The sequence below is a fragment of the Helianthus annuus genome, chromosome 6, assembly GCF_002127325.2.
Source record: "Helianthus annuus cultivar XRQ/B chromosome 6, HanXRQr2.0-SUNRISE, whole genome shotgun sequence".
NCBI classification, from domain to species: Eukaryota; Viridiplantae; Streptophyta; class Magnoliopsida; order Asterales; family Asteraceae; genus Helianthus; species Helianthus annuus.
The window spans coordinates 96,737,749-96,752,945 of NC_035438.2; the positions used below are offsets into that span (position 1 = coordinate 96,737,749).

The following is a 15,197-nucleotide window of genomic DNA, read 5'->3' on the forward strand; positions in this document are numbered from 1 at the left end:
GTTAACGTGTAAATACGTGTTTGCCATGATCATTACGTATACATAACCTGTTAGGCTACGTGTAAACCTATGTGCAATACTTGAAACCAAAACCTGACTTGTATGGTAACCATGTTAGGACGTGGTTGACCACTAGCCGCTAGACTTGACCTTTCTGTGTATCTGCCGAGCAAACCAAGGTGAGTTCACACTCTTACCAAGGCATAGGGTTCCCAGGGTCGGGAATGGGTTTAGAAGATTTCTTATACTTAAGGCATTATCGGGATTACGTACTTTAGGCCTCGGGAGAGGAAGATTATTGATAAATACTGCTAGACTAGTGATACAAATACTTCTCTTCGCACACACGCCGGGAATGGCTGCGATAATAGAATCAATCTTCGCACACATGCCTGGAATGGCTGCGAACCATACACTAAACTTCGCACACATGCCGCGTGGGCTGCGATACAAATATACCTAGTCTAGAATACTTGGGAAACTCCCACTAATCTTCGCACACATGCCTAGAGGGCTGCGATACAAATGCATACGATATATGGTTTACTAAACGAACATACGATTTACAATACGATTACTTTAACTGAACAAACCAATGTGAACTCACTCAACTAGTTGTTGACTCTCTGTTACATGCCTTGCAGGACCTTAGGTATACATGGAGCTTGCACGGGAGGCACAGTCGTTGTGGACATGGATCGTGGACGTTTTGATAAACACTTATGACAGTTGAAAACTTATTAATTACATTGGATTTTATACTATGCTTCCGCTACTTAAACTATGTTAATTGAACACCTTTCATATTGTGGGTTGATATACACTTACGTTTATTATTACTTATTATGTTCGATATGATTGGTGGCTTGATCCTGGTCATGTCACGCCTCCAAGCGGTAGTACTCCGCGTGTGGATTTTGGGGGTGTGACACTTTTGGAGCGAAATACCTGATTTCGTGTGGAATGTTCAAACGGAATCTGATTTCGTGTGAAATCAGCAACACTTTCAAACGAAATTAGTGATTTCGTGTGAAATCAAAGGCAATTTCAAACGAAATAAGACGTTTTCAAACGGAATTAAGATGTTTTCAAACGGAATTAAGATGTTTTCAAACGGAATAAGATGTTTTCAAATGGAATTAAGATGTTTTCAAATGGAATAAGATGTTTTCAAACGGAATTAAGATGTTTTCAAACAGAATAAGATGTTTTCAAACGGAATTAAGCTGATGTCACTAGGTGTCGGACACAAAATCTCAGATTTCTGTCAAACGGCTGGGAATTAGGATCTGAAACTTTGTAGGGTTGTAAATCAGGTGTTTTCGCACAACATATCCGAAAATCAGCTAATTTGGACCGTAAAAACCCGTTCAATTTGACGAAAATCAGTTAAAAACGTGAAAAATGAAAAAGATGAAAAAATAGATGAAATCTGGATGAATTTGGATCTGAAATCGATGAAATCACGAGCGGAAATGTGTGTTGGATCAGTGCAATCGAGCTCCTGCTCTGATACCACTTGTAGGACCGGTTTTGACTCCGAAATGATTGCGAAACGAACGTGTGATGTGCGGAAACCGTACACGAACTTAACCTAACACACACGATGTAAGAAAAACGTGATTCTATTAGAAATCTAACAAGAACAAGCACCTTGAACCACTTTCTCTCTCTAGATTCTCTCTCTAGATCTAGAGCTCTCCAAAACACAAATGAGCCAAAAGTCTCTAACATAAGGCATAAGCATCCTATTTATAGGCCAAGGCTTTTAATGAGATTTCTCATTAATTACAATATTGCCACCTTGCCTTTTGACTAGATATTACAATGTAATGCTTGTTTTCTTCTGTTTCTCGCTACGACTCGGATTGGCGAAGGCGATAGACAAATGCACTAACATTGCCCTTCTCATTGACAGAAAAAACGGATGAAGTTAACCCAGTAGACTAAAATGGCAATGGTGAAACCTTTGTGGACCTACAAGCTAAAAATGAAACTTTTGGACTAAACTGGCAAAATGACCCAAATTACAGGGACTAAAATGACATTTAAATCTTAATCCGATGATGTTCAAATTTAGATAAAGATTAAACCAAAAACAACCATGTCAAATCTTCTGGGTGTAAACGAGTCAAGCCATTCATGACCTACACCTGATCAGGTCGTTAAAATCTTGAATCAATCTGAGCCTTAATTCGTGCTCGAGTTCAAGAGTAAGCTCACTTGATAACCAAGCCCTAGCGCGAGCTTCACTTTTCGACCTTGGAGCATACCGTAGTAGCGGCTGCTGCTCGATCGAAATGTGTCTAATTATAATACGAGTATTGGTGCACTTGAATAAAGAACGTTCTCCGCCTTTTTCCTCCACCTACCGGGTTAAGTAATTGTTGTAATGTGCTTAATTTGAATGTAGCTAATAGTCCTTTCGTCCTTACTTTCAGAGAATTGATGGCTCTGCCTTATCCTTTCTGCCTATAGTCTAAGGAACCGGTAGAATAGGTTTGTAAGCCTAAACGAGCACGTTATTCATACAATTTTTATTTAATATATTTTAGGGTAAATTTCACTTTTCGTCCTTTATGTTTGTATCGAATTGCAGTGGATAGTTTTTAACTTCAATAATTACAGTTACAATCCTTTATTTAGAAAACTCATTACACCTTTCGTCCTTTAGCACTAACCTGGTTAAAATTTTTAGTTAAGTACGGCATATGCCTTGCACATAAGGGCAAAACAGTCACTTAAAATACAAACATAACAAGAATTTCAAAATTAAAAACTTAAATAAAAATCCATAAAACCCCTTTTCTCTCTCTCTCTCAATCTCTCTCACTCTACGGGTATGTTTGGCATGAAGCTTTTAGGAGCTTTTAGGAGCTTCTAGGTTTAAGCTTTTAAGAAAAAGCTCCTACTCAATAAAAGGTCTTGTTTGGTTGAAGGAGCTTTAAGCTTTTAGGTTAGGAGCTTCAAGCTTTTGGTTGAACGCTACTACTAGTAGCGTTTAGAAGGAGCTACAAGCTTTTAGGGAAAAATGACTATTTTAACCACTAAAAATAAGGAACTTTTTAATGCATCAACTTTCTAAATTTTTAGTTATGTCCATTTTGGTTATTTTATACATTTTATTAAAAGCTCCGGCTACTCTACCAAACACCAAATATATCTAAAAAGCTACAGCTACTAGCTACCAGCTTCTAGCCAACAGCTTCCAGCTTCCAGCTATCAGCCACCAGCTACTTTTGCCAAACATACCCTACGTCCCTCTTACCCACTCTCTCCCCTGTACTCTCGAATATTTTGCAGGAATAGGTGGTTTGACCACCAAAAGATCACATGTAGGTGGTCTTGAAAGAAAAGAGTGAAACTAGGTATATAGTGATATGAGATAGCGATATTCAGGGGTGTTTCTGACAATATCGCTATTCCAAATACATATATTAATTAATATCGCCATTCCATCCACACACATTGATAATATCGCCATTTCATACATACATATATATCAATATCGCTATTCCAAATACATATATACATCAATATCACCAACTAAAAAACCTATATATATGAATATCGCTATATGGAACACGTATATATATGAATATCGCTATCCCATGTATACATATACTTTAAATATCGCCACATCATATTCATATATATATTAACTCATTCAATATCGCCATTTGATGTATACATATAAATTCAATATCGCCATTTGAGTTCAACATATTTCAACATATACTTTGATGTATATTCTCAATCAAATGCATAGGCTCACATGCATTGTCAGTATGTGGGAATATTATATAAATATCACTGTGAAAGGGAGGTTTTCTAGTTGACAATGTGATCATCCATGAACTCAGAAAACCAAAAACCAAATTCTATAGAACTGCTAAAATTCTATACATTAAAGTATTAAACTAAACATGATATAGGAACATTAAACTATGTAAAAGAGTTAATATATTTTTGTGAGGCAGACAAAATAAAGCTAAATTAATATATTACACTGCAACGTTATTAAATATCACTGTGCGAATATATGTGGGAATATTATATATGTGGGAATATTATATAAAAGAAACATATATATTATCTTGGATGTATATCTCTTTGTTATAGGCTCAGTATAGTGGGAATATTAACAGGGCTAGTTTGAATAGTGCATGCCTTGGATTGCAGTGTAATTGAATTCGTAAAACTTAGAGTTAAATGCTTGGTTGGTCCCTGTGGTTTGCAAAAATTTCACACTTGGTCCCAAAGGTTTACTAATTACACTCGTGGTCCCCAAACTTGTCAAAAGTGCACTCGTGTGGTCCCCAGGTCTAACTGAAGTTAAATTTCTCTGTTAAATCCCATCACGTGCTAAGCACATGAGGGTAATTTGGTCTTTTCACCAGGAGCCCATTATAAAAACCACCTTATCTTCTCTTTTCCCTCAATAATAACGACCGTCTTCTTCAAGGAACCCTAGATTTCCTCTCTCCCATGTTTCTCCTGGAACCATAGAAGATGGCAACCTGTCGATGTGGAAAGTTAGCCATTGTTCGAACATCATGGACCGACAACAACCCAGGACGTCGATTCTATTCATGTCCATCACCGGTATGCAAAAGCTTTCATTAATCGATGTTGTATTTGGTTCTAATTTTTGAATTGTTTGATGTGACAGGATGTCTCGTGTCCTGGATTTGTTGGTTGGGTTGACCCGCCAATGTGCCCACGAGCTGTTCGCATCATTCCAGGGCTACTTCGAGCAAGAAACAGGGCGGATCAAGAAAGGGATGAACTTCGGACTGAACTAAGATGGAAGAACAAGCTGATTTTAGTACTGTTGTTTCTGTTAGGGTTACAGTTTGCAATGTTGTTAGCTTGAGTGTAATGTTATTGTGAATTATGTACTATTTGACCAAATAGTACTTGAATGAAATTGGTCGATTTTTGGTGTTCAAAGGTATTGTTAATAAAGTGCAAAAGCGATACGGTTGACCATTGCAAAAGCGATACGGATGACCATTTTTGATAAAGTGCAAAAGCGATACGGATGACCATTTTTAATAAAGTGCAAAAGCGAAACGGATGACCATTTTTGATAAAGTGCAAAAGCGATACGGATGACTATTTTTAATAAAGTGCAAAAGCGAAACGGATGACCATTTAATAAAGACACAACAAACCTAATAAAGACACAACAAACCTAACAAACCTAATAAAGACACAACAAACCTAATTAATAAAGACACAACGTTATTAAAATTATTATGATCGCTTGCTTTTGAAAAATCAAAATAAACATGATAATATATTAGAATATTTTGCAGGATTAGGTGGTTTGATGTATAGTCTCAATCACATGCATAGGCTCACATGCATTGTCAGTATGTGGGAATATTATATAAATATCACTTTCTATATGGAACATATATATAAAAGAAAGATATATATTATCTTGGATGTATATAAATATCACTTTCCATCGATCAGCTCCCATATCTCATACTAATTTTTTAAATGGTTTAAACATGAGTTATCAGATTGACCCCGGTCCCCATTGCATGATGGAGAATTACCGGGGAGTTGCTTGAACATGATGTTTTTCTCAGTTTTAAAGTTTGTATAGGATCATAAGACATTTGAGCTTTCAGGCCACCGCATGTAATCATGTAATCTGGAAGCTACAGTGTTTTAAGTAGATCCTATAGTAATGTTGGGTGATGTTGCAGGCAGGTACCTTGTTTTTGTTACGCGTAATCTCTCACGCGTATCTAACCCTTCCCAAATCACAAAACAGATCCCGTATCTGTTTAATCGTGAGGCCCTGGAGGGGAGCGTTCGGTTGCCTGTTTTCTCACACGTATCCAACATTTCTCAAATCACCTAACATCACGGTATCTGCAGAGGGGAACAAATGTTTCATATCACAGTACCTCTTGAAGAGTCCTTTTCAGGGACGGGCTTTTGCACAGGAAGTAGTTTTTTTAGCAGATCCTATAGTAATGTTGTGTAATAATGTTGAATGAGTTAATATATATGCTTGTTATATTATATGTTGGGAATATGTTGAATTTTTTATTTACCTATTAATATTGTTAGTTATAATGAAACCGCGAACTAATTGAATAGTATATAAAAAATTACACTACTAACTATAAATCACGGCCATAGCATAGAGGCTTGTTTTACGTATATGATGGGAAACAAATAAAGTTAAATTACACATTAGCTGGTGTAAAACGAGCTGCATAAAACTCATCCGCCATATGTCGTCTATACTTAGCACATTCCTCTTCAAGGTCTCCATTAACGTTCACTGGCTCGTCATTAACTAGGTTTGCGATTAACATACAAACTAAAACCCCTGAATTAGCTCCCGGGTTTTCTTTAGCATGTTGGCAAACTTCAGTATGTGTGACCATTATTTTATCTACAAATGGCCGTCCCGAATGTTCCTAGTAAGAAATTTTGTCCAAAAACGATTTGAATAATGATTCAAATTTTACTAGGGTTGGGTAAACCCTAACTTGAATCAAATTTGATCCATCGGAAGTTGTTGAACCAGATGATCCAGTGAAGTACAAAGTAAGGTGAAGTGTCCGCATATCAACACGAACCATGAACCAGTCTTGTAGGTCAACACATATTGGAATATATACCTAAGATAAAAAGTTATTAATTCAAATATATACGCACACCTTCCCCAAAAAATGAATGTTATGGTTTTACCGTATCAACGTCCCAAAACGGAGGGTAGTGTTCCTTCAATCCAATGGCAAAAGGTAAGGCACCGTGGTTTGGATTCTCCTCCAAAAGGGTCAGGAAATGCGGTGGTAGAATGGACCATGGATACAATTGTTCTGGTTTTTTTTTACTTTTTGATTAGAATCCATCGGAACCTCATCATTCTGGTAACCCAACCATCGACATGCTGTAGTGTGGATAGTTATATACTTAATGAAGTAAAACGAATATGTTGCAAAGATAACAGTCAAACTACTTACTAGTGCCGATAAGTAACCGTGGTTTTCATAGCCTAGCAGTGCACCCCAAAATTCTGAGCCGAGTTGTTTTCTTCCGAGAAATCCACAAAAACAGAATGAAGAATCCCCGTTTACATAGAAGTCCATTACATTTTTTGACCAGTGCTTTGACTCCTCAGTTGGGTGATAATACCGGCGACTCTTTTTGGGGATCCTTTCTGGGGGAGTGTCGGGAACTTCCTCAAACTCTAGTAAGTAGTCTTCGGGGTCCCCCATTAAATGTGGTAGATGTCTATTTGGGTAGTTTGGGTATTTATAGTGGTGGTACAAGGTGCTAACAATAAATGTCTTAAAACCAATTTGTGAATGGAGTGTGTATTGAATAGACTTTGTACCAGATAGGGCCAGGATGTAAAAACTTAAAAATAACTCATAATAACACTATAAATACCCCCCATCACACCCATAGATTTGCATACCTTCACTTCACAAGTGTTTTTGCACATCATCTTATTCTCCAACATTGTGCTGATGGCAAACCGTGATAATGAACTCCACATTCACTTTCATGTGCATTTCGGGTCATTCAGGGGGGCCCGAAAGTCGTAAAAACTCATTTTTTTGTCTAGTCAAAAAACGTCCAACATGGCCTTTTCCGTGGCCGTTTCCTCACCCGTGTGGCTCCCACCACCGGGTTCGTTTGTCTCTAACTTATAAGGAAGGGTAAATTTGTCCGGAGACCTGGGGCGTCTGCTCGGCGGAATGCATTTCGGGTCATTCAGGGGGGCCCGAAAGTCGTATAAACTCATTTTTTTGTCTGGTCAAAAAACGTCCAACATGGCCTTTTCCGTGGCCGTTTCCTCACCCGTGTGGCTCCCACCACCGGGTTCGTTTGTCTCTAACTTATAAGGAGGGGTAAATTTATCCGGGGACCAGGGGCGTCTGCTCGACGGAATGCATTTCGGGTCATTCAGGGGGCCCGAAAGTCGTAAAAACTCATTTTTTTGTCTGGTCAAAAAACATCCAACATGGCCTTTTCCGTGGCCGTTTCCTCACCCGTGTGGCTCCCACCACCGGGTTCGTTTGTCTCTAACTTATAAGGAGGGGTAAATTTGTCCGGGGACCAGGGGCGTCTGCTCGGCGGAATGCATTTCGGGTCATTCAGGGGGGCCCGAAAGTCGTAAAAACTCATTTTTTTGTCTGGTCAAAAAACGTCCAACATGGCCTTTTCCGTGGCCGTTTCCTCACCCGTGTGGCTCCCACCACCGGGTTCGTTTGTCTCTAACTTATAAGGAGGGGTAAATTATAAAGAAGTGATTTGCAGCTTTTGTTTCATATTTTTAAAATATCATGTGACAAATAAGCCTATAAATAGAGTAGTTGGGTAACTGGTTCCACACAAACCAAAAATTGAACTAAACTTCTATCAAACAATTCCATTTCGTTTAATGGATTCTTTCACCCCATACCTTGTTAAATTATACTGGGGTGGTGTTTTTTCATATGTTAACGGGGCGGTTATGAATGACGAATCCATGCTGACTACCTCATTCATTATGCGACACAAGATGTCGTATCACGAGTTGCTAGATTTAGTCTGTAATCATGTTCAACTCCAGAAAGAGTCGGTTACTGTGTCGTTGTTGTTAGGATTCATGTTTGGGGGCATCTCTCAGACATCAAAATTTATCAATGATGAGGGCGTTGAAATGATGGATTATTTAGCCCGGGAGTCACCGGGTAACTTCATAGCCGAGATCTATGTTCAGTGGGAGGCGTTGCCTACTGTCCATCAAATGAGTTTTACAAACCTTCTGCATGGTATTTCACAACGGAACACCATTCAGTTTCATTTATCCGAAGATGATTATGAAGAAGGTGATGGGCAAACCACACAAGAGCAAAATGTTATGCCCTCTCAGCAACATAACCTTTTGTCATCATCTCAGTATTTGGCTGGTAACGAGAACAATGATGGATTTGATGACTCAGCAGAATGCAGTTCTGAAGACAGCGAAGAGAGTGAAGAAGCCCCCCCCCCTCACTCGAAGGTTCTTCCGGGGACGAGGCTGCAGATAACGAACTACCAGATCTGAATCTCAACCCCCAACAGGATAACGTTTCCAGGGCCTTCCTTCCCAGTCCCCAAGACGACCCTGAAGATGATGAGGAGCTAAGGGATTATAGGTGTCCAGATTATGAAGATGAACCTATGGAGGTATGGAATCCTGCAACAAAAAAAATCCGTTTGGGTATGTTCTTCAAGTCCAAACAGGAGGTAGACTTTGCAATTCGCGAATGGAACATTCGTCGTGGCCGTGAAATTTTTGTTATTGATAGTAAACCAGCGTTATTCAAGGTAAAATGCTACACGAGAAACAAACATTACAAAAATCCTTTTCCGGGTCCTGCTCCGTTGTGTGACTGGCGCGCCACAGTATCCAAAAAAATGAACCAACATATGTGGCAAATTACCAACTGGGCTCCAGCCCACACGTGCTACTCAACGGTAGTACGAAACAACAACAGGTGCCTGAGATCAAAAGATATTGGTTCACACATCCTACCACAGATTCGTGCCGACATTGGATTCAAGGTAAAACATATTAGGGTCCACATCAAGCAAACGCTTTCCGTGGACATTACGTATACAAAGGCGTGGCGTGGTAGAAGAAAGGCCATCGAGAAAATATATGGCAGTTGGGATAGCAATTTTGCCGAGGTACCCAAGTACATTCTACGGCTACAGTCTCAGAACCTCGGTACTGTTGTCACATGGTTTCATCATCCTAATTCTAATCCAGATTATCCGACATTCAAATATGTTTTCTGGGCATTCGGGCCTTATATTAGTGCCTTTCATCTTTGCCAACCAGTAATCTCAGTTGATGGCACACATTTGAAAGGGCCATACCGAGGAAAGTTGTTGATTGTTGTTACCAAAAACGCAAACAACTACATAATGCCCATTGCTTATGCTCTTGTTGATGAAGAGACTGTTCATAGTTGGTGTTGGTTTTTCCAAAATCTGAAACAGTATGTCGTCCAGACCAGAAAAATATGTGTTATATCCGACCGTCATGCTGGAATCATTCATGCAATGGAAAACCTCGAAGATTGGATGGAACCAAGGGCCTACCACCGTTATTGTCTTCGTCATGTGAGAAGCAATTTTAGTAGCAGATTCTCGATGAAATACCTAAGAAAGTTGTGCTGGATGATTGGGAGCACAACCCAATCACAAAAGTATCGTTGGGCTGTGCGAGAAATGCAGATGTATAAACGGGAAGCATCGGACTACCTGAACAACATAGACAAAAGTAAGTGGACGTTACGGCATGACCATAGGCATCGTCATTGGGGAAACCTAACGACCAACATTTCTGAGTCTATGAATAGTGTGTTACGTCAGGCAAGACTGCTGCCTATAAAAGCGTTGATTCATTTCACGTTTACGAAAGACGTATCAGAGTATGTTAGGCACACGCAGCTTGCAGCCCGTTGCAACTCCCCTTTACCCCCGCGTATATGGTCAAGGTTTAACAAACTGTACTTTGTAGCTATGCAACACGAGGTGTCCATGTATGATGCCATAGATGCACGCTATAGTGTGGTTTCAAAGACTGAAACCAACGATCGCGGTGGTAATGAGTACACCGTTGAGTACAATAAAAGGAGTTGCTCATGTGGGAAATGGCAAATGCTTAGATTTCCATGTTCCCATGCCATTGCAGTTTGTTATTGGAGGGGTGAGGAACCGCACAACGTTACACATTCTATATTCCATACAACCACTTATCGACAACAGTATAGTGGACACTTTTACAACTTAGGGCACAAGGACGAATGGGCGGAACCCGACTGGAGAATTAAGGGGGACCCGTCGAGGGTTACAACTCATCGAGGTAGGATGCGTTCAAGGAGAATTCAGAATGAGATGGATATTAACTATCGCGACGAACCCCAAGCGCGAAGGTGCAGCAAATGTGGTGCTACGGGTCATAACAGGAAGACTTGTGGCCAACGCTAACTCAATATTGTGTGGTGCAATATTATCTGTGAGATTGTTTTTATATTTTTGATTAGTAATTGTAATCGATATTATAATATTTTAAGGAGGCACTTTCGTATATATTAGCCCTTGCATGTATAGGAACAATCAAAGATTAAAGACTTTGTAAACCTATTACGGACGCGGTAAACAACGCCAAAAGTACAAATTTTCAGCCATAAAATGACGATAGCTTGCCAACGCTTCGTTAAAATCCCCTGTTGGATTGATGGGTTTTCCTGTAACTAGGTGCTCCATTAACATACAAACGTACACACCTTCGTTGCCAACTAGGTCTCGGAAGGACCTAACAAAATCTTCGTTGATTTCAAACGTCATGCACCTCTCTGTACGTCCTGACTTCTTCCAGTACTGAATGTGGACCAATAACCCTGTGAAGTACACTTTGATTTTCGTAATTATTGGGTGAACCGCCCGCCTATAATACTCACCATCAAACGGTTCTATACAATACATCAGTAGCTCCTGACTGCGGAGATCCACACGTAGATGCAACCACTTGTTGTTTGCAAGACAGAAAGGGAAATAAACAAAATCAACTTCGAAAAAAGATGGAAAGGGGTTTAACTTTCCGTTAGCGTAGTTAACGACATGTTTGACACTTGATTCAAGTAAGTGCGTGTAAAATTGAGGCGGTAATAACGTCCAGGGTAAGGCCAACGACTTGTCTTCTTGTAGTTGTCTACGTCTCCAGTTCATCATTCTTCCAACCCAACCTTGAATATGCTGTATGAAAAAAATTTGTAATAAGTTTGTAATAAAATTGCTCATAGACTACGTTACAAAATAACAAATATTCAAACTCACTGTTTCCGTTAGGTAGCCATGGCTCCTATCACCAAGGAGGGTTCCCCAAAAACGCTTGTCTAATTGTGTAGGTGTGTTAAACACGGCAGAATAACAGAAAGGTGAGTCCCCATTATTGTAGAACTCGACAACGTTTTTAGCCCAATTAACTGACTCATCATCAGGAATCGCCCATCGGTGTACACTATGGCCTTGGTTGGATTTTTCGTTATCATTTTGTGTTTCAGAAGTTGAGGTGGAAGACCGACTTGTTGGACGCCTCCATTTCTGAAGAATCCAACTAGACGTTTTTGGGACTGGCTGAGAACTATATTGTTCAGCAACTTCCTTGTCTCGACGGTTTGCCATGGTTAATAACACAAAGGATATATGTGGGTGTTGTGGTAATACAGTTGTGGAGTCAGTGGTGAAGAAATTGTTAACTTATAAGGGTATTTCTAGAGGGATGAAGGGGTATGTTGACATAAAGACAAAAATTCTAATAAATAAAAAACATATAATAATCAGATTCATTCCATTTGGGATGAAGGGGTAGGTTCACATAGTGATTGCACGATACATTTTCAATAAAATAAAAAATAACATATTTATAAAATATACAAAGTTTTATATAAAATGCAAGATCAAAATAAAAAGTAAGACATTTATAAAACATACAAAGTTTTATAAAAATACATTGATTACACGATACATTTTCAATAAAACTGATCTTCATTGCGGTGGTGGAAAGAGATTCAAGTCTTCGCCCCAATTCAACGGGTTTGGTTCAATGTTTGTATACCGGGCACGATACTCCTCGTGACTTTGATGGGGTGCATGGTATTGAAAGTCCGATTGGCTAGAGGGAAAAAATGACATAACCTGTGACGTGGGGATTATAAAACCAGCCTCATTATTTTGGGTCTCAATTAAGTTATTATTATTATACTGAAATTGACCATTATCGTTATTAAGACCCGAAAATGGTTAGGTTGATTCCAAGAGTTCACTTATGTCATAACGTGGATCTTCGTTGACTGCGGAAGCCAAAAGTCGTTGCCAACTTTGGATGGCATGGGTTGCAACCGTATTTTGGTCTACAAACGTATTTGTAACGTTTCCAATATCGGCTCCATTCAACCCATTAAAGTTTGGCTCGTTGTTTTGTTCGTGATTAACACCGGATGCACCCCCTTCTTCATAATTCCTTCCCCATTGACCAGCGCTGGTGTCTTGAACGTTTGCCGCACCACGGCCGCGACGGCGTCGCCTACGAATCCTCTGACTACTAGGATAGGATGACAGGTCCACCGGGTCATTTGTCAAATTGGTTGGATATTGGGTATATTCCGCTAAATTTGACATGTTCAAAGCCCGGTATGCTGTCTGTTGCATCATCTCCATATCTTGGCTTTGGTGTATTACACCCAAAGAGTCAGCCTGAATAAAAATTAGTTACATTAAGTCGAATAAAACCACAAAGAAAAATAAATAAATATAACATACCATCATTCGGACCGTGGCACCGTCATCCTGAAATCCTGCCATGGGTTCTAGCGGTTGCCGTGGATTGGTCAAATACACGACCGTATGTTCTAAGTACCACGTCATATAATCGTTGGCCACGGAATAAGTCTCGATTTGTTGTCCGTTTACAACATTATGCTCACGATGGTTCCAAGCGTTAACATACGGTTCATGACGACTTTTCCAGTCCCACCCAGTTTTACCATTCCGGACTAAAGAATGGAGCCGCTCATGCTCACCGACCTCAATATTTATTGGTGGAGGTATACATTGAACCATGCCAAACTGCCGCATAACCCGTTGCGGATAGTGATGCTCCACAACATCCCAGCAAATCAACGGGCAGACACACCTCCAGCTATTCCTCCCACTGGTGCAGATCTCCGGGAGGCTGTCCACCATGGCATCATACGGTCGCCATATAAACTAAAAAAAAATCAATAACAATAAGCAACGTTACGCTCACTAAAAACATATATTACCCTCACTAAATAACATACCATTGCCTCTTTCAACGACTGAAGCTGAGATCGATAGGTTCTGAGGCAATGTGTCGGAACATCAACGGCGTTTAGACTCCCCTTCCACCTTCAAAAAAATATATAGTTTTCATAATATTATTTCAAGATTATAAAATATATATTCTGAAATGTTTTACATACCGAGCAGCTATCGGGGCGCGGTAGTTGAAGATCGCGTTAGGCTCCGGTGGAAGACACCGAATCCTCTCCCATGCCCATACTTGTAAAATAGACACAGGACCGGTAAGACCTACAGCATTTGGAGCTGTGGCGTTACAAAGATTTCTGTACAAACAGCCTAAAACAGCACTTCCCCAACTGATCTGAGAACATTGCCCCAAATCTTCTAGGAAAGGCAGATAATGAAGAGCTATCCAATTATTTGAATTAACAGGAAATAATGTACATCCTAGTAAAAAAAATTACTAAACGAGCACGTATAATGCACGCTTCGTCCGTTGCCGTTTCTTCATTTAACGGTGCTATTATCTCCTGTAAAATACGGACTGAATTTATTCTTTTCCCCCAAAAATGATTTTTTTCAGGGGTAAACCCCAACAAATTTTGACACATTATAACGCCGTTGGTAAATGTAATCGGCGTTTCCATACCGGAAAATACCTCCCCATTTATTGGTAGACCCCACAAAACATTAATGTCTTGTAGAGTCACTGTGGTTTCACCGAAGGGGAGGTGAAAAGTGTGGGTTTCGGGCCTCCAACGCTCAACCAACGCGGTTATTAACGCGTGGTCAATGTACCGATACCCACTATCGAGGATACCGCCGAAGCCCGCTTGACGAATTATACTTTGGACGCGTGGTCCTATCGGATTATCCTTTATAAGCGACCAAAATTGACGATCGGCACGTTTTATACTCATTGGCAAATGATAGTCCTTGGGGCGCTTGTAAACCTCCCTCGCACGATGTTCATTTGCCAAAAAACAACACACTACTGTAAAGGGGACCGGGGTGAATCTGATAACTCATGTTTAAACCGTTTAAAAATTTAGTATACTGAAAATGAGCATGAGATATGGGAGCTGATGGCAAGTTTAAATAAGCTTCATCTTTTAAATTGATTAGACTTGCCATTCTGCAAGTTTTGTAAGTTTTACGAATTCAATTACACCGCAATCCAAGGCATGCACTATTCAAACTAGCCCTGTTAATATTCCCACTATACTGAGCCTATGACAAAGAGATATACATCCAAGATAATATATATGTTTCTTTTATATAATATTCCCACATATATAATATTCCCACATATATTTGCACAGTGATATTTAATAACGTTGCAGTGTAATATA

The 15,197-nt window shown here is 39.7% G+C and overlaps 3 protein-coding genes across 3 annotated transcripts; 1 reads left to right on the forward strand and 2 right to left on the reverse strand.

The window, feature by feature from the left end:
* Positions 1 to 9,189: 9,189 nt before the first annotated feature.
* LOC110920295 lies at positions 9,190 to 11,007 on the forward strand. The gene has a single exon (XM_022164529.1). It carries the CDS (start codon positions 9,190 to 9,192, stop codon positions 11,005 to 11,007), a length of 1,818 nt encoding a protein of 605 aa, XP_022020221.1.
* A 74-nt stretch (positions 11,008 to 11,081) lies between these two features.
* On the reverse strand, positions 11,082 to 12,294 carry LOC110937578. The gene is made up of 2 exons (XM_022180023.2): positions 11,857 to 12,294; positions 11,082 to 11,775 (listed from the first exon to the last, which is right to left on the reverse strand). The coding sequence occupies exons 1-2, from the start codon at positions 12,202 to 12,204 to the stop codon at positions 11,164 to 11,166; spliced, it is 960 nt and encodes a 319-aa protein (XP_022035715.1). The 5' UTR covers positions 12,205 to 12,294; the 3' UTR covers positions 11,082 to 11,163.
* A 528-nt stretch (positions 12,295 to 12,822) lies between these two features.
* On the reverse strand, positions 12,823 to 14,765 carry LOC110920225 (serine/threonine-protein phosphatase 7 long form homolog). Its single transcript, XM_022164468.1, has 5 exons — positions 14,387 to 14,765; positions 14,025 to 14,292; positions 13,863 to 13,950; positions 13,342 to 13,788; positions 12,823 to 13,275 (listed from the first exon to the last, which is right to left on the reverse strand). Exons 1-5 carry the CDS (start codon positions 14,763 to 14,765, stop codon positions 12,823 to 12,825), a joined length of 1,635 nt encoding a protein of 544 aa, XP_022020160.1.
* Between the last annotated feature and the right edge of the window lie 432 nt (positions 14,766 to 15,197).